The sequence below is a fragment of the Musca domestica genome, unplaced genomic scaffold, assembly GCF_030504385.1.
Source record: "Musca domestica strain aabys unplaced genomic scaffold, Musca_domestica.polishedcontigs.V.1.1 19, whole genome shotgun sequence".
NCBI lineage: Eukaryota > Metazoa > Arthropoda > Insecta > Diptera > Muscidae > Musca > Musca domestica.
The window spans coordinates 8986548-9007707 of NW_026712245.1; the positions used below are offsets into that span (position 1 = coordinate 8986548).

At 35.4% G+C, this 21160-nt stretch overlaps 2 protein-coding genes across 14 annotated transcripts in view; one reads left to right on the top strand and one right to left on the bottom strand.

Annotated features, from left to right (window-relative positions):
- The window catches only part of LOC101899869 (synaptotagmin 1), an 89037-nt gene that overhangs the window by 13154 nt on the left and 54723 nt on the right, over nucleotides 1–21160 (top strand). The window lies entirely within an intron of this gene.
- LOC101900209 (seminal metalloprotease 1-like) lies at nucleotides 1670–2684 on the bottom strand. The gene is made up of 2 exons (XM_011294878.3): nucleotides 2523–2684; nucleotides 1670–2454 (listed from the first exon to the last, which is right to left on the bottom strand). The coding sequence occupies exons 1-2, from the start codon at nucleotides 2611–2613 to the stop codon at nucleotides 1670–1672; spliced, it is 876 nt and encodes a 291-aa protein (XP_011293180.3). The 5' UTR covers nucleotides 2614–2684.

Here is a 21160-nt window from a genome sequence, read left to right on the forward strand (position 1 = left end):
ACGAATTATGGCCTTTAAACGGCCAATGAAACCTCCACACACACGTCACACGAATGTTGCTCTGCGGTATTTTGTCCCATTCCCGGCGAAGCGCTGGTTTGAGGTGATCGACACTTTGGTATTTTTTAGTGCCAACCTTGCTCTCCAAAATACTCCAGACACAATAGTCCGACGGATTGGTATCCGGAGATTTTGGTCATTGTGCGCTGGAAATGAAGCGAGCAACAGCATTTTGTAACCATTCTTGGGAGGCGCTTGCTGAGTGCGATGGTGTTGAGTCCTGTTGGTATGTCCAAGGTCTGTGGCCAAAATGTTTGCGTGCCCAAGGCTTTAATACACCCTCCAGAATATTTTCACGATAATATTCCGCATTTATTCTGATGCCATGGTGGAGTAATACGAGCGGAGAGCGACCATCGGCTGTTATGGCGGCATCATCAAAATCACCATAGCCGGCGCTTGGTTGGTGGCCAATTAAAGGTGCACATTTTCAGCTAACCTCTTTGGCAAGTAGAAAAGATCTTTTGTTTTTTAACAAACAGCGAATGGACAACGAATGTTTTCTCATCGGAGAAAACCAAATTCGGCATTTCACCACTTTCGGCCAAGCGAAGCAACTCTTTAGCTCTTTTTAGTCTATTTTCTTTCTGTTGCGGTGTAAGTTCTTGCACTTTTTGGAATTTCAATGGCTTTACCCCGAGCTCATTTTTCAATATTTGCCGAATGGAATATTGCGATATGTTTAGCTCACGAGCCATTTTTCGGCCACTTCGACGCGGGTTTCAATCAAGTCGCATCTTTACTTTTCGAACCATTTCTGCTGATGTTGCTGTTTTCTTCCATGCACTTCATTGACCTCGGGCTACGCTGTCAGTATCCAGGGATACAAAAGATTTAGATAGCCACTTGTGGGTTTCCAGCCAAAGAAATCACACTATCACGCTTGAATTCCATCACGAATTAATTTTTTTCTGGAAAATTCTTACCAAAATGTTTTTGTGCGCTTGTAAACAATATAATGAGCTGTCACTGGAATAATTTTAACAGTTGTCGGATGAATGGCTTAGAATTGACAGCAGTCTGAAATTGGTTGCAGTTTTTCATCTCACCCAGTCCATATATTCAGATTTGTAGACCAGTATTGACCATCTCGATCAAGTCTAGACCAGTCCAGTCGTACATACGGACGGCGGTAACTAGATTGACTAGAAATGTCCTGAAAAGTATGGTGACCAAGGATAAATTAAGTATAGAACCATTCTAACGATGAGACTCATTTTGGACGCACTAGGTGATATACATTCTCTGTAGCCATCAGTCTGGGTATATAAACATATTATTTAAAGGGGAGAGACTGATCGTCGTTCATTATGATTCCGTTCCGTTGGCTCTCAAAATTAGAAGACAAAATCCAAGTTTAATTAAAAAGTATTAAAAACGTTCCAAAATTCTAAATTGGTTTATTTGCAAGGTCATTAATCCCATTCATTCTTAATTTTAAACGAATAAAATTCCCATTAATCGCCATTAACATTTACGGCAGTCAATTGGTTTATAAATTTACCTCAGAGCCCAATACATCCAAATTTAAAAATTCAAATTTTTAGTTTGATATAAAAAAATAATTTTTTAATATTTTATTTTAACGTTGCTTCTGTTTCTGTTTTGTTCAGATCTCATTTATTTCACTTGGAATGTATTTCTTTTTGGCTAGTTCTACTTTCACAACTCCATCAGTCTCATTTATACTTTCTTCGCTTTCTACAACATCGTCACCATCAGTTTTGTTTTCACTTTCGTCTTCATCTTCCCCTTCGTCTGTTTCTGTTTCTTGACTTTCATCTTCGCCCTCTTCACTTTCCTCAGCTGGTCCACCACCATCTTCGGTTTGCCCAGATTCCTGATTTTCATTCTCCTCCACTTTCAGGGGACAATTGTACATAGCATTCAGTTTTCCAATATCTTTGGGACTCAAATGATCCCGCTGACCAATATTGGCATTGCTATCCAATGCTGTTATTGTTGGCAGGCCATTATCTGAGAAACTCATCGGCCCATAATGTAGAATGCTCTCGTAATCGTAGCCATAGCCAAAGTCGGTGGCAGTTTTATTATCCAATTTCATGTAAAATATTTCCCGTCCCGGTCTGATATTTTCCCAATTGATCGTTATGAAGTCGTCGCGATCAGAGGCCATGTGTTCATGGAAAAATCCCAGGGTGTGCAACAGTTCATGGGCCACAATTATGGGATTAAAACATTTTGGTCTTTCCTTGGCCAATTGAAGCCGTTGTTCACCTCCACGGTAACCCAACATGGCAGAGCAAGTTCCGATCTCTGAGGGTATGATGTTGACATAATTTTTGACATTTCTCTTGGCCTCATAGAAACGGACACAGGACACATCTTCAAGGCATTTCATGGCCGTTAGAATGGCATCCTTATGGAATTGTTCTTCAAACCGCAAAAGGAGAGGGAATTAATAATTTTTTCCTTGCCGCAAAACAGAATCCTTTGCTTACCAAATTCATCAGATATCCGATAATAGACTATTCCATTGGGCCATCTCCTGGCCGGAGCTACGACACCATTTCTAAGAACTTCAAAGACCATGTCTTCCAGTAAATAATCTTCATTGACGTCATTTTCACTGGCAAGAGGAGCTCCATAAATTTGACCAATTATTAAAATTAAAATACCCCAACAAAACAAAGAAACTCTAGCTTTTATCATAGTAACTTCCCCGTGTGTTACGTTTCGGGTTCGGTCCGGATTAAAAAATAAACTTAAAATTCACTTGTCTTCAAATATTTATAGCAAAACAACAAGAAATGAATTTTTAATCGGAATAATTTATTATTGACACACTTCAAACTATAGTTCGACGCCACACCGCAGTAGCACAACAACAACAATATTTGAATGATTCAGAAAACATTGTTATTGTATTTGATTTCGCTTCGCACGCTGTATAAACGGGGTGAATGATCATAATAGAGTTGAATTGCTAAAACGAATTTAATTTTTTTTAATATTAAGATTTAATGGAATTTTTATACATCCTGGTTATATGTCACCTGTACTTACATATATTGACTTCAAAACCCAAAAATTTCAAATTGCAGGTATGATCAAAGTATCTCTAATTGTTACGCATATATGTATGTACACCATTTTATGAGATGAGTTCTACCAGCAAAATGTTCAATGCCAAGGAGGGAGTTCCATCTCGATATCAGATAATCCTAAACACATAATTTTTGTCAAAGAAGTCATAATTTTTAAAAAGGCTTGGTTCGACCAGAAATTAGTTTTCTCCCATCTTAATAGGGTCTTATACAATGTTAATTGGAAGTGGGGAAGTGTTTGTTAAAATATATTTATACCCCACAACACTATGTGTTAAGGATATTATAAGTTTGATTGAGCCAAAAATTATGTAACACCTCGAAATATTGGTTTACAATATAGGAAAGTATATATGGATCTTTCTATCTCGCCGAGCTGAGTCGATCTACCTATGTATGTAAGTCCGTCCGTCTGTCCATGTTAATTTGTAATCTGTCTACAGGTCGCCATTATGGCGCGATCCTCACGAAATTTAGAATGGAGGTGGGGCTAGGGCCAAAATAGAACCCTATTGCTTTTGGAGATGATCACATAATATTTAGGGGTTGAAATGGACCAAAATTTTCCTGATTTTGCAGTTGCTCTACAGGTCGCAATTTTAGAATAATCGATGCGCAAATTAGCATGGGGCAAGAGTTTAGTGCTGGTCAGGAGTCTACTATTGAAGGGGATGTTATTTAGACCGCCCATAACTTAATAACGGTTGGACAGATTTTTAGAATTCTCACAAAATTCGGGATGGCATCTTGCCAGAAAAGTATAAAATCTCAGAAAATCGCGTGAAAATATGCCAATAAAAAAGTGAATATTTTTTGTTACGTTTTTTCCAAATTTTCTCATATTTTTTATGGCATGAGAATTTTTCATATTTGACTTACAATATCGAATTTTACGTTTGGTAATATTTTTTTACCTTACAACACTATATTTTTGGAGTATTATATTCAAGTAGCATTAATCGTCCGATTCTCAAGAAATTTTGCATCGGGATAGGGTAGGGGTCGGAATTATACCCTATTGTTTTTCAAGATGTACATTTAAGGCTTCAAATGGACCAACAAATTAAAAATTTCCTGATTTTGCAGTCGATTGATATAGGTCACAATTTGAAACCAATCGACACGGAATTTTGCATGAGAAGAGAGTTAAGGACAGGCCATAGGTCCAGCCATTTGGATAGCTATTAGATTATATTTAACGGTTAAATGGACCACACATTTCGTGTGAAATTGTTTTGAATGCCTATCAGCACGACAGAGAACGGGGAAAGTTCTCGCGGTCAAAAAACAAACATAACATTTGTGCGGGACTGAATGGAACTATTTCAAGACGAAATCTGACAAAATGGTTTTGGACCTAAGGAGCTTTTAACATATTATAGTGTTTTAGGGTATCACATGGTCGGCCAACACTACTATAGCTTTTACTTGTTTAAAAATAAAAAATTTGAATATTAATGTGAAGAACAGAATATCTCTTCCATGAATTTACTACTTCACTCTAAATGCTGACACGGCGTCAATTAATAAACGTCAATCATTACAAAATTAACCGCATAGGTCTTTGACCTAATTTAAAAAAGTCTGTATTCAATAAATTGAACTCCATATCAGCTGTTAAAACATTGAGACCATCAGTATTAGTTTGTTCATTTCTCATTTAGAACTGTTGTATATTCATCGAGTTCAGTTACAGACAGCGAGAGTTTATTTATTCAACCTTCACCTTTAAAATTTCTATTAGGTAAATATTGGTGTTCGTTAGTAAAATAGCAAACGTCTGACCTAAACTCCAACCCATAATATATATGAGATCAATTTATGTTACATACTCTTATATGTGATTTATCCATAATTTAATTTATCTTAGCAAAAGCTATTCCTCTTAATTCCTAACAAACGATCTCTACTAATGGAGCTAAGAACTAACAAATGAGAAGCCTAAATTAGGCTACTATAACCCAAAAATAATGGTAGCTTTATTCTAAGCGATTTAATATGAAATATATTAAATCATTTATTTTATTTATTTTTTATTTATTTATTTATTTATTTATTTATCTATTTTTTTTTTTTTGACAACTAAATCTAAGCTATTGTGGAAATTTCAAGTATCAATACATGAAACCTACTTTATATATTTGCAAAATTAGCGTCAAAATACCTGATTTTTTAGGGGCCATACTAAAACGTATATTTTCTGCTTTCACTCTAAAGTAAATAAAGTATGGAATAATTTAATCGATTTCTCTCTTCTCGTAATATAGAATAAGAATCCTTAAAATCATGTAGTGCATTAAAAAAAAAAAACTTAATCCATGTTAACAATTTTTGTTGGAAGTTGTTATAAACATCAGTAACACACTTGCAGTTTCCCTAAACAATATTAAAAATGGGGTATACATTAATGATCAGCTACTGGCAATTATTATAGGGAGGAATAAGGTCTTACAGCCAGTCATTCTCAGCCATATGGCTAGAGAGGGTATATATCATTTGATACGGCCAAAATGTGCCTAGTCGAAATAACGGTTTTAGACCCTAGGTCTCTTTGAACCAAATCCGTTTCAGGACATTTGGAGTCGATCTAGCGATGTCCGTTCGTCCGTATATCTGGCTGGCTGGTGAGCACGATAACTCTCGAAGAAAGTATCCGATTTGGTCCAAGCTGGATACATTACAATGTATTTGTCAAACTTAGATCGAGTTCGGAGATGGGCAATATCGGTCTACTCCTTTTGGTACATCCCCCACAAAAGGTCGAAATTTTCAAAAAATATATTTTTTGCACAGAAAGAGAAAGGATAATCCGATTTTCCTCCAACTTAGCGAATCCTAATATTTTCATCAGTGCTAGGCCAGGTGCGAAAATTGACAATATCGGTCCGCCCCATCAGGTACATCCTCCACAAAGGGTCAAAATTTTGAATAATTAGAACTCTCATAAAATGTGATATAAGAGTCCGATTGTCTTCAAATTTCAAACAACCAATATTTATATTAACGCAACGTCTGGTGTTAAATCCTTCTTCCACACCTTCTGGTACCTCCCCCACAAAAGGTCGAAATTTTCAAAAAATATTTTTTGCCCAGAATGAAAAAGGATAATTCGATGTTGCTCCAACTTTGCGAATTATAATATTTGCGTCAGTGGTAGGTCAGGTGCGAAAATGGACAATATCGGTCCACTCCATCAGGTATCTCCCCCACAAAGGGTCAACATTTTGAAAAACTACAACTCTTATAAAATGTGATGTAAGAGTCCGATTTTCAAACATCCCAATAATTTTTTTAACCCAAGGTCTGGTGTGAAGATGGAATGTATCGGTTCACTGCTTCTGGTACCTCCCCCACAAAAGGTCGAAATTTTGAATATCCATTGAGCTAATAAAACGCGAAATTAACATCTGATTCCATTTAGACTTGGCATACCTGAATATTTCTATAAAAACGGTAGAGATCGAACATTTCTTCTGGTACCTTCCCCACAAAGGGTCAATATTTTGAATAACCAAAACGTTTATAAAATCCCAAATAAGCATCAGATTCTCTTTATATTTCACATATCCCATCATTTCCACTAACAAAAGATCTGTTGTGAAGATGGGATATATCGGTCCACTCCTTCTGATACCTCCCCCATAAAAAGCGAAATGTACATCCGATTCCATTTAAGACTAGGTAAATCTCAATATTTCCATCAATACAAGATCTGTTATAAAGATAATAGAGATCGGACTATTTCTTTTGCTACCTGCCCATATGGTTCAGGATTTTGAAAAACAAAACGATGAAATAAAGCGAAATAAGCATTCAACACTCTTTAAATTTCACACATACAAACATTTTAGCTAATACAATATCTGTTGTCCTGTTGGCTTTTTTGTATAGCTGTGATAATTATAAGGCACAAATGTATTATTGTTTTATTCGAAGTTTTGTTGTAATTTTATGGTTTGGAAAACGTTCTCCCAAAATGTCAAAATTCTACTTTCGTAGTATTATTATTGTAAATTACGCTATTTGTTCACTTTATTATTTCCTAAAAATAACAAAATTGTATTGACTAATGGAGTTTAAAAATACATTTATAATGAAAAATGTCCATAGAAGAAGACATAGAAATGACCCACTGAATGTATACATTGATATTTTATACATTTATCCACCCATCCATCCATCATCGCCATTGACAACAACAACACAATAATCATCATCGGCAATAGTTAAATACATTTCCTGGCCAAACGATATCACATTGACAAGTACTTATCAAAGACCCCTCCCAAATTGTTGTAATTTATTTCTTACACAAAAAACGACAACAACAATGTATGTTTAGAAGGAAAACAATAAGACACCATCACAAAACAACAAATAAAATTCTAGCTAGGACAGCCATGTAACTATTAACTTCCAAAGAGTATTGCAAAAAAAAAAAAACACAAAAAAAACTAAATTAAGTTAAGACCGATTAACACGAACTGTTGGCGGATTCACTTCGCCACTGCTTCAAGCTATTAAAACGTGACGTAAATTTACGTTTAGACATGTTGACTGGCAGCAACAAAACGCTGATGAAATTTAACCACATTTTAGTGTTCCATTTCGCGTTGAATTTCCTCGTTTGTTGTGTAAGGGAGTTGTTGGGGAAACAAAGTGCACAGTGGTTAGAAAAATGGGTGAATGTAGTAAAAATTAATTTATATGAACCCGAAAATTTAACCAGAGGGAAATTTTAGAAAGATGAAAGAAGTTGTAAAGTTTTTTTATTTTTTTGAGACTTGTCTTTAAAGATTGATTTAAAGCATTGTTTCCAATCAAGGGAAGCAAGAGGATATTGAGTGATTATCTTTGCAGTTAGGGTGTAATCTTCAAGAAAATATCTTCAAGAAATTCTTTTAGGAGCAACAATTTGTTACAATCTTTCCTTAAATTGCTATCCTGCTTTGATTTCGTCGCTGCAATAATTTATAAAATTCTTGACCCGAATAAAATTTAAAGTACGTTACATGGAGATGATATCCAAATATAGACCTGTTCTGATTTTATACTATATTAAGTTTGTCGTTCCGTTTGTAAAACCTCGACATATACATTTTAGACCCCACAAAGTATACATTTCTTGATCAGCATAAAACTCTATATCGATTGAGAGTGTCCGTCGGTCCGTCATTGGAAATCACTCTAGCTTCCGAACGAAATGAAGTAGATTAATAAAATTTTACTCAAATGTATATTATGTCTTCAGGACTTTTAGTATTGAAAATGGGCCATGTAGGTACACATTTTGGTATAGCCCCCACATAACGGTACCTCCCGTTATTCGTTACTTTGATGATCTCAGCGACATTATTCACCGGAATTATTTCAAATTTGGTATTTGAAGTTTGTAATGAATACTACAGCCTATGACAGTAAATTGTCCGTGCAGGTCAACGTCTTCGTATAGCCCCCACATAACGGTACCTCCCGATATTCGGTATTTTGAATGATTTTAGCAAAATTTTTCACCGGAATTGTTTTAAATTTGATAATTGAAGTTCGTAATGGACACTATAGCCTATTGCAAAAAAGTGTTTGTGCAAGTCCACATTTTGGTATAGCCCCCATATAATAGTACCTCCCTCCATTGATGATTTTAACTACATTATACACCGATTTTTTTCAAGTTTCGTAATGGCTTATGACAAAAGTTGCCAATGCAGGTCCACGTCGTCGTTTAGATCTTAATATGACTACATTTGGTATTTTTAAGATTTTAATAGAATTTTTATCGGATTTATTTATTTATTTATTTATCTATTTATTTATTTTTTTTTTTTTTGAAAATTGCCAAATTCGATCCAAATGGGTGAGGGTATTCAAAGTTCGGCCTGGCCGAACTTACAGCTTTTTTTTTTTTTTTTTTTGAGACTTGTCTGTAAAATTTGATTTAAAACATTGCTTCAAATCTAAAGAAGCAATGGGATATTGGGAGATATATCCTTTGCTTCGCTTTCGTCGCTCTCATCATTCTTGATCGTTATATGGATACGATACCAAATTTACACATTCAGCCATATGGCTACAGGGGGTGTATATCATTTGATACGGTCAATACGTGTCTCATCCAAAAGACGATTTTAGACCCTAGGTTTCTTTGAACCAAATCCGTTTCAGGACATTTTGAATCGATTTAGCGATGTCCGTCCGTCCGTCTGTCTGGCTGGTGCGCACGATAACTCTCGAAGGGACTATCCGAATTAGACCAAACTTTGTACATCGTAATATATTTATCAAACTTAGATCTAATTCGGAGATAGGCAATATCGTTCCACTACTTCTGGTACCTCACTCACAAAAGATCGAAATTTCCAAAAAATATACATTTTCTGCACAGAAAGAGAAGTGATAATCTGATTTTGCTCAAACTTTGCAAATCCTAACATTTCCATCAGTTCTACGTTAGGTACGAAAATGGGCAATATCGATCCACTCCACCGATTACCTCCCCCACAAAGAGTCAAAATTTTAAATAATTGCAAAATTTTAAATAAAAAGTGATGTAACAGTCCGATTGTCTTCAAACTTCACACATCCCAATATTTATATTAACCCAAGGTCTGGTGTTAAGATGGTACCTCCCACACAAATGGTCGAAATTTTCAAAAAAAAATTATTTTTTGCACAGATAGAGAATCGATAGTCCGCTTTTGCTCCAGCTTTGCAAATCCAAATTTTTGCGTCAATGCTAGGTCTGGTGCGAAAATGGACAATATTGGTCCACTCCTTCTGGTGCCTCCCCCACAAAGGGTCAAAATTTTAAATAATTGCAACTCTCATAAAATAAAATGGCCAATATTGGCCAATTCCTTCGTAACCTACTCTATAAGCGGTTAAACATTTGAATTAAAATATTTATAAATAATCGGACATTGGCTGAGGGTATACATCTGTCAGCATAACCGACCTACACTATTTAACTTGTTTTAATTTCCATGAAGCTCATATAATGCGAAATATAATTTTGTTTATATCAATATCAACTTTCATAACAGAAGTCAAAATATATCTAAAAATCGAACATTGGCTGAGTGTATACATACGTGGCAAAAGACCCACTTTCACAATCTGCAGAATTTTTCTCGTAATTATTTTGTTTTTTTTTTCACAGTGTTATTTTGAAAATTAATTTTCATCATTCTACTGTTCCATGGCATGTTTATTATCGATAAGATAAAATGCTGAAACTCGCCTAATAAAAATACCTACAAACCTACGCCTGATTGGACACCCCCGACGCATACCCCTATCATGTTGCCTTTCTCTTACGATTTTTTTGATGAAAATGAAATGAAATCAATTCAATTCCAACAAAGACATTCCCTTGGCTATGTAGTGTCATAAACCAAGTGTATAACAGCAAATAAAACGTATCCTGTCATCTGTACAACCAACCCATTTACCGACAATGTGCCATCCACTCCCCAGAGTCGTAATGTTTGTACACTAATCTGGTGAAGCATGTATCTATCTAAGCATATAACCATTCGTCCTTAGAATTCTTCTTTCTCTATCTCTCTCGTTTTCTCTCTTCTTCTGTTCCTCGAACTCTCCCTCTCTGTGACAAAAGTCATTCAAAACAAAAATTAGGTTATCGCAATTCTTTACCATATCAAAATGATGATTCTTTTTGTCGGTCTTTTTCCGATTTTTTTTCGGAAGATTCTAAATTTAACCTAGCTCATCTACTCTTTGCGCCTTCGCCAAAAGATGAAAGCAAACAGCAAAAGAAACACACACAAAATAAATACCAATAAAAATGTAAAAGAAACCAAACAAATAAAAAAACGCAATCAAAATGCGCAGAAGTCAACTTGAAAAGAACAACAAGAACAGAAAACCTAGAACAAAAAAAAAAAAACAGCAACAACATAGCACAGCACAGGGAAATCAAGGCAAGAGGATAGAGAAACGGGCAACGAAAGGAGGATACATCTCTAAACTCTGAATGACAGTTTAAGTGTCAAAACATATATTTTCATGGACATTTCGACATTTCCAGTGAATGACAAAAGCGCAAACACACACACACACACACGGAACAGTTGCTGCGAATGCCCCCAACCACCCCCAACTACTAAATAATTTCATATTTTTTGGGGTGTATTGTTGTGGCTACGTACATGCATACGCACATACCTTCATAGAAATACCACCACCACCGCCACCAGTAGTAACTGACTGCCTGGCTGGCTGACGCAGTTACTTGGCCATAGCAGCGTTCGTAAATTCGCCTGCAAGGGCATGTGTAGAAATCACACACAAATCAGGGCGATTAACTCCACTTCATTTTTATCGTTGCCTAACATAAAATTATCAACTTTTATGAACAAATAATAAATAAATTATTGCTGTTGCAATTAATAGACCAGCAAACTGTTGGAGTCGGGCAAATCTAATTGGGGAATTGTGAGATAGGGCCAAGTAATGTCTATATTATTATTTTGTATATTATTACATAATGTGTGGTTAGCAGTGGTTACTAGTCTACGAAAAAAATAATGAATGAATGAATGAATGGAACAAAGGGAAATTGTATAATTTACACCTAATATTAAAAACGAAGATGTAGGATGTGTAGTATGGTCGGCTAAAATTTGAGTATAGGAATTAAAGTTTCTTAATTGGAAGAAATTATTTCTATGAAAGCAACACATCACGTATTAAAAGCAGAAGTAAACAATTAAAATAGTATCAGTCTGTTTTTCCGACAGATGCCTTGAGTTTTGATTATTCAATCTTTTGACCCTTTGTGGATGACATTTCGAAGCTGTCGGCCAATATTGATCAATTCGTATCTGACCTAAGACTGATATAAATATTACAACAGAAATTTATAGATAGTTGTAAGGATCACCGACTTGTTTCGAACGATAGATATAAGCACTGGAAATTGTGACCCTTTGTTGTTTAGATACCAGAAGGGATTGACAGATATATCATCTTCACAATAGAACTTGCGTTAGCAAAAATATTTGTATGTGTGAAATTTGAAGATAGTTGGATGCTTTTTTTTGAAAATCTTGAACCCTATGTGGAGAAGGTACCAGAAAGAACGGTCTGATCATTAACATCTTTATAACAGGTCTTGTGTTGATGGAAATATTGAGATGTACAAAGTCTGAATGGAATCGGATGTTAATTTTATGTTTTATGAGCTTCATGGGTACTCAAAATTTTGACCCTTTATGGGGGAGGCACCGGAAGGTGTGGACCGATATATTCAAACTCCACACCAGGCCTTGGGTTAATCACAATATTCTAATGTGTGTACTTTGAGGAAAACCTGATGCTTATTTAAGATTTTATGATCGTGGGGGATACCAGAAGGAATTGTTCGATCTCTACCATCTTTATAACAGGTCTTGTGTTGATGAAAATATTGATAGGTGCCAAGTCTGATTGGAATCGAATGTTAATTTCGTGTTTTATGAATTTCAAGGGGACTCAAAATTTCGACCCTTTGTGAGGGAGGTACCAGAAGGAGTGGGTCGATATATTCCATATCCACACCAGACCATTAGTTAATAAAAATATAGTGATGTGTGTAATTTGAAGAGAACGGGATGCTAATTTCGGGTTTTAGATCGTTTTTGTTATTCAATATCTTGAATCCAATGCGGGGGAGGTACCAGAGGGAATGGTTCGATCTCTACCATCTACCATCTCTACCTCTACCAATATTGAAAGGTGCCAAGTCTGATTGGAATCGAATGTTAATTTCGTGTTTTATGAGCTTCATGAATATTCAAAATTTGACCCTTTGTGTGGGAGGTACCCGAAGGTATGTATTTTATAAGTATACAATATTTTAGCCTTCTATCTCAATTCGTTCGAATGATAGCGTGATTAAAACAAACTGACAGGCGGACAGACGAACAGACAGACGGACATCGCTAGATCGTCTTAGAATTTTACGCTGATTCAGAAAGTTTGCGCTTTGTAGGGTTTACTACGAATATTTCGAGGAGTTACAAAGGTAATGACAAAGCTAATATACCCTCCATAGAGTGGTGGAGGGCTGCAGGGCTTTCAAGAAGAGAAATAAGTAAAAAAGAAGCTTTAATACTCTCCATTTGGAAGGAACTTGAAAATTAAAAAAAAAAAACTGAAAACTATTACTTAATTAAAAAACCGTTATATGGAACCATACGACGACGTGAACCTGCTCACGAAATGTTTTGTAATAGGCTGTAGTACGCATTACGAACTTCAAATACGAAATTTGAAATAATTCCGGTAAATAAGGTCGCTAAAACCATAAAAATACTGAATATCGGGAGGAACCGTTATATGGGGGCTATACGAAGACGTAGTTTGAAATTCCGGTAAATAATGTCGCTAAAATCATGAAAATACCGGATATTGGGAGGCACCGTTGTATGAAGGCCGCCGTGATCCATTTATGAACTTAACCTGCCTACTGGTAAACTATGCATGTATCCATCCATACATGCATAGAATAGAAGTAAAGGAAGTAGTCGGTATTTTTATCGGTCTAAGGTCAATGGAATAATATTGGACCACTGCTTTGATACCTCGACAACTAAAGGGTAAACATTTAAAATAATCATTACACAAGTCAGAAAAATAAATAAACGGGCATATGCTGAGGCTGTATGTGTTGTGTCTGAACCCAGACAAAGTCAAAGATGGGCTCCATCAGTCCACGTTTGCATCTATACCCCATTCTACTCAATCATCCTATTTTATGAACTTTATAGATTTTTAATATATTTTAAAATATTTATTGGTACTTCTTGTTACCGCCGACCATAACTTGTGATAAATCCTATATAACAGTTCCATATTTATGCCCGAGGGTTTTTAAAGGTCGGCTTGCTTTTTTCACTGTCCCTCAAATCTTAATTTTTATTGACGTTCAAATTTATTTTCATACAATCCTTCCTCTCATTGACTTGTATTGCATTCTCTAAAGATCATGAACGATTTATATACCAGAAGCGACCACAACTTGTGTGGGTTTGCGGCAATTTTTAATTTCAAGCTGCATTTCTTTGGCCATAGTAGGTCTTTCATAACGAAATATCTCTTCATAGAAAATAATAGGAGCCCAAAAATCGATTTCCATATTACCTATTTTAAAGTCTTTTATTTTTGACCCTAGTGATTATGACACATCGAAAGTAAATATTCCGATCATCTTATTCTCCAACATTTGTTCACTCATTGATAAATAGATTGTTACCAAGGGATATTGGTCGAATCCGGAAGACTATAGCCTCTTTTAATTGTTTCTGACAGGAAAGTTTCGCAGTGTACTCAGAAAACATTTTGCAAAAAATCGCATCATTAGTCCATTTTACATGTTTACAGGTGCTATCACAGAAGCTATTATTGAAAGGTTCTTAAATAATTAAAAAAAAAAAAAACATCAAACTGAATCTCAGTGTTGTCGTGATTATTATATGACATAAGCATACAACATTTCTTTCTTATTTCTCATTGGAAAATTTATTTATTTTCGGTATCCCCATCTCTCATTAATTATACTTTTCTGTATTTACTTTTCTACGACAAAATAGGTTCCACTTATGCGTTTTGTTTTCATTTCAAAGTAAACTTTAATTTTGGAAAACTTCCCTTTACCCTTAAAAATCCCTAAAGTCTTTATGTAATTTCTGTATTTACATTTCACAAGAATGCTTTTAACTTCTTTAATATCTCTGATAACTCAAAATAGGTGACAGAATTCCTAGAAAAAAAAAAACACGAGAAAAAAACTCATTTATCCCCAGAGTTATTTTTTTGGCAATGTCCCATCTAGGGAAATGCATTGAGACTTTTATTATTTTTCTTTCCGACAAAAACACTCGCAAACAGGACAACACAAACAAAAATAGTACAAATATTTGTTATTGTATCCCATGTACGTTCATTGCTGTGTATCGCCATGTACGTTTGTTTATCGGCATGTATGGCCAAAGTGATTATGGTTCATGTAGATTTAGAGCTCTGGCCGTAAGCTTTATTGGGGTATGGAGATAGATGCCCGTCAGTGTCCCCCAAACAGTAGTCGTTGTTCGTTCATTCATTGATTAAGGTAACAGAAAAACGAAAAGGAAAAAAACCTACACACACCCCATAAGCATTGTGAGAGCCTGCCATTGGCGTAGTGTTATATTTCTCCATAGAGATGGGGCCCGGACTTCATGTGAATGTGTGTGTGTGTTTGTGTATACGTGCGAACATTTGGTGAACTTAAAACATGTCCCACAAAAGAAAACTAAAACAATATCAATTTCAACAGCAGACAAATTTTCAGTTCTATTCATGGTCCGGAGACTACTTGTCTACGTTGAATATGACAATGTTTTTTGTTTCTGTGTGCATGAATACCTTTTTTTTCCCAAACAATGGCAATACCTCTTAATATCCTATACGAGAGAGAATACACGGTCGACATTGTGTCCCTTAAGGCAACTACAGTGTTTCATAATGATTGCGACATATGTGACGTGAGGAACAGTGGCTCAAATTAAAAAATATGAAAATTGTTTGAATGTGTTAAATTCCGTAAATATATGAAAAATTTGTACAATGATTGTATATAGAAAAGAGTGGAGGAAGCTTAAAACACTTATACGTATTGTGTTGAAAATTAAAGGCATACTGACTTTCTCAGCAAGGATCGGGTACATGCCATCGAGCGACAATAAAAACATATCAATATCGATTTCTCGCCGTTGGATACCTTACCTAAATATACTGTGCCACATGTTTCCCATGTTAAATAATTGAAAATTTTTTGTTGCTTCTGGTTATGAGAGATACCGACGGCTTTGGAGGCCTAAATGGTACTGGAAATAAAAAATACACAGCATGCAGTTAGTTTTACTCGGTATATAGAGCTAGTTTGAGGATATAAAAAACGTGCACCTATGTAGAATATTTTCTGTCAGCCAGAGGGATAACTATTCATTACGATCTTAAAAAAAAAAAACAATTAAAAAGTATCGGCCGACAGATGTATACCCTCAGCCAATGTTCGATTATTTAAAAATATCTTGACTTCTGCTATAATTATTCAAACTCTTGAACCCTATGTGGGGCAAGTAGCAAAATAAATGGTCCGATCTCTACCATCTTTATAACAGATCTTTTATTGATGGAAATATTGAGATGTACCTAGTCCTTAATGGAATCGGATGTTGATTTCGCTTTTTATGGTCTTCATGGATATTCAAAGTTTTGAGTCTTTGTGGGGGAGATACCAGAAGGAGAGGACCAATATATCCCTTCTTCACAACAGATCTTGTGTTAGCAAAAATGTTTGTATGTGTGAAATATAAAGAGAATCTGATGCTTATTTCGGATTTTATAAACATTTTGGTTATTCAAAACTTTGACCCTTTGTGGGGGAGGTACAAGAAGGAATGGTCCGATCTCTACTGTCTTTATAACAAATCTTGTGTTGATAGAAATATTAAGATTTGCCAAGTTTAAATGGAATCTGATGTTAGTTTTTCGTTTTATGAGTTTAGTGGATATTCAAAATTTCGACCTTTTGTGAGGGAGGTACTTGAAGGAGTGGACCGATATTGTCCATTTTCGCACCTAAACTGACACAAATATCAGGATTTGCAAAGTTGGAGCAAAATCGGGTTATGCAGCAAATATATTTTTGATAATTTCGACATTTTGTAGGGGAGGTACCGGAAGGAGTTGACCGATATATTCCATCTTAACACCAGACCTTGGGTTAATATAAACATTGGAATGTGTGAAATTTGAAGACAATCGGATTCTTACATCACATTCAATGAGAGTTGTAATTATTCAAAATTTTGACCATTTGTGGGGGAGGTTCTTGATGGAGCGTACCGATATTGTCAATTTTCACACCCGACCTAGCACTGACGCAAATATTAGGATTTGCGAAGTTGGAGCAAAATCGGATTATCCTTTCAATTTCCGTGTAAAAAATATATTTTTTGAAAATTTCGACCTTTTGTGGGGGAGGTACTAGAAGGAGTGGAGCGATATTGCTCATCTGCGAACTCGATCTAAGTTTGACAAAAATATTACGGTGTACCCAGTTTGGACCAAATCGGATACTCCCTTTGTGAGTTATAATGCGCACCAGCCAGACAGATAGGCAGACGGACGGACGGACAGACATCGCTAGACCGACTCCAAATGTTCTGTAACGGATTTGGTCCAAAGAGACCTAGGGTCTAAAACCGTTATTTCGACTAGGCACGTTTCGACTGTATCAAATTGTATATACCCTCTGTAGCTATATGGCTGAGGGTATAACAAGTTTTAAAAATTTAGTGAGTAGGAGTGAGGTAAGGTGGATTTGTCGAAATGCGAAAGGTTTGTCGAAAGGTTTAGCACAGCGCTGTTGAAACGAGGATCTTGAAATTGGTGTGAAATTTGTAACCTACATACCATTGGCACAGGATTACATATAAGGTGGTATATTTGGATATTCGTACTAAAAAAGGCGCAAAAAGAAGGTGGTTCTGGAAATATGTATTAAGTGTAAGAACTGCACTAAATGGTACAATATTTGGTACAATTTCGTTTTGGTTGAATGGCAAGATATAGATATAGGTCATTCTGGACATGCGTACAACAAGTGTACGAAAAGTATCAAATGGTATTAAAAAGTAAATCGGTTGAAACATATATATGGGAGCTATATCTGAACCGATTTTCTCCGAATTCGATGTACTTGCTTCTAGACTGAATTCGGTCGGATGTACACAAATTCAGGACTTTTGGACTGATATTGGCCATTTGGTGCATAATTAACCCGAAATCGGTTGAAGATAAATCTGAGCCGATCTTGATAAAATAACAGAGTAATTTCTGTGCTATAGCTGATATCCTGTACCAAATATCATTCTTGTGGAGTACATACTACGCATGTGAGGGACTTTAAACCCCTAATCGGATGAAACATATATATGGGAGCTATATCTGAACCGATTTTTGCCAAATTTGATGTACTTGCTTCAAGACTGAAATCGGTTGGATGTGCCAAAATTCAGGTCATTTGGACTCATATTGGCCTTTTGGTGCACAATTGGTTGAAGATATATATGGGAGCTATATAAATTTGAACCGATTCATACCAATTTCAATAGGGTGCAAGGGTTCGTCCTTGGATCAAACAAATATTGTTTGGAAAATTTAATTTCAATCAGATAATAAATGCGACGGACGGACATGCATGCATAAATCGACTCAGAAAGAGAAATTCTATACGTTTCGAATACGTACTTTTTGGTACCCTATTGGAATCAGTTTCGAGATTAGGGCAATATTTCCGACTTCAACTCACCCACTTCTCTTAGAAAACACCCATTTGTGACATTTGATAATCAATTCTTGTTATTAATTCGTTTTGCATTCCCATTTAAAGCACAAATTACTTCTTGGAACTTTCTACCCCACCACAATAACAAGAGTTCGTTTGAAATTGTGAAATGACTTTCCAGGAATTCTTTAATTTCGATCAATTGTTCTACCTTGCATCATTGCAAACAGATAATGAGGTACAATAATTCAAAATAACTATGTCACCCCAGAGGTCTGTATTTTGCCTCTGTTATTGCCATTATTCTTGTCATGATTGCAATGCAGCACAATAGAGTCCACTCATTATGGGGACGATGATGATGACGATGATGAACTCTGATAACATTTGTCAAGCTGGCTTGGAATGAGAGAAAAAAAAAAAACAACTAAACAAAACTAGAATGAGTGATGTGGCACGAATGGGAACAGAAAACCACAGCAAACTAATAACAAAGCAGCCACAGAATAAAAAAACAACAACAACAGCACCAAGAGAATAAGGATAAAAAGGATTCATAACAAATTAATAATAAATACAGATATACAATCATTGGTGCCAGGATGCTGTGCCGCAGGGCGGCATGGGTCAGGGTATTGCTAGAGTATCAGGTCATGCTAAAAAAAACATTTCATTGTGCCATAGAAATCCTTATGCATTTTTAAACATTAGCAAAGAGTTTCCTCCATGACTCTGTGCAACTCTAAAGTTCACTTCAGTCAAGGTTATCCGGGAAATTTGAAATTATACTTAGAAAGCCAACATCCAGAACATACTGCCAGCTCTGCCAACTGCGCCAACTAGAGTGGCAAGTTTTTTTTCCAAGTATCTCCTTCTTCCTTTTTTGCCATATTGATCTAATTTCAATGAAATCATTTAGACTTCGTTTGCCAGCCACCACTCCACTCCACACCACTCTACCCCAACGACAACACCACACACATACACACACACATGAATGAGTTGTCTGTGACAAAGTGGCGTCGTGCGAATGACACTTCTTCTTCTTTTTTCTAACTGCGGTTGAACAACTATATCTATGGATATTCGTTCAGTGCAGTTCAGTGGTTTCAATCTGGAACATTTTATTATTTTTTTTATTGTGTTTGTTGTTTTGGCTTTTGTGCTGGCAGGATATGCGGTCATAATCTATGAATAGAAGAATAACAAGAAACTATGTTTGTGTGTTAATCGAGATATTATGTTTAAATTTGTGAATGTTTGTAGATTTCGAAATGAGATATTTTTTGTAAAGATAGTTTGGCTTTAATGTTTTAAAGTAGATGTTACATTAGAACATCCACACACATTGGATTTCCAAATATACGGCATTTTGAGATATTTTGTGAATAGAAGACCATTTACCCTTATTCTATAAATAAGATAGAAGACCTTTAAAAGGTATTCTACTCATATTAGATGGCCTTAGATCTTTTTAAAATATCTTCAAAAATTGTCTATGGATAATTTATAGTCTTCAGGTGTACCCAGTATAAAAGAAGGAAATGGTTAGAAGATCCTATACAAGTCTTCTTTGGATTAAAGATGTACAGATTTTCCATTAATATAATACCCTCTGCAGATCTCTTATGGACGCAACACTTAAGACAGGTCATCGATGAATAAACTAAAGACCTCATGAAAGTTTTCTATGGATAATATACCTTACATAGGTCTACTTTAAATAGAAGGCCATTTATGGGTCCTTTATGTAAAGAACTCCTTTCATAGGATGTTATAGATAGAAGACATTGTTACGTTTGACATTGTAATATTCTTTGAATAAAATACCTTTTGCATTAATTTTATGGATAAACAACCTTTAAAAGCTTTGTGGATAGCAAACATCTTACATATCTTTTATGAATAGAAGACCTCTTGCCGATTTGTTATGAATTAAGCACTTCAGCAGACCTTCTTCCATAAGTCTTCTAACGATGGAAGATATTCTTTATGTTTTATATCGCTTAAAAACTTCTTCTTTGTTAATTTAAGAAATATAATGAGGTCTTCTTTGGATAAGAGTCTAGGGATAGGTATTCTAAGGATAGAAGACCCTCTACAAGTCTTACATGGACAGAAGACCTTTAAATGGTATTTTGTGGATTGAAGGCCTTGTAAAGGTCTTCTGCGAATTGAGAACCATATATTGCTCACATTTTCCATAGGTCTTCAATGAATAAAAAAATTTCTACAAGGTTCAATGGATACAGATTTTTATGGATCGAAGGCTTTCTAAAATCGTTTGTAGATTGAAAATTTATAGATCGTCTGAATAAAGCCGGAGATATATAAATTTTCCATTTCTTTTACATGCCTTCTGTGAGCGGAGGATCTTCTGTAGGTCTTCTATGAACATTAGACCCAATAAAAGTCTTCGAAGGGAATGAGAATTGATATAGGTCTTCTATGGATAGAAGTCTTTTTACAAGTCTTCTCAAAGAGATATTTTATAGGTCTCTTATTTAAAGAAAACCCGCTTCTATGTTTTGTATAAAAATCTTTCAAATGGGATGTCTAATTTGATTAATGAAAGCAAATTATCCAATAAAAAATCATATGTTCATTTCATAATAAAAAGATGTAGCCTCAAGAAGCATACTATACTATTTTCATGAGGCTTTTTTCTCAATGATTACAGCAAAAATTAATAAGAATT

Excerpts from the sequence above, each read along its gene's own strand:
- LOC101900209 (XM_011294878.3), bottom strand. The coding sequence starts at position 2,613 with ATGGTCTTTGAAGTTCTTAGAAATGGTGTCGTAGCTCCGGCCAGGAGA. Across the intron at positions 2,455-2,522 it reads TCGGATATCTGATGAATTTG|AACAATTCCATAAGGATGCC; the intron begins GTAAGCAAAGGA and ends TGCGGTTTGAAG.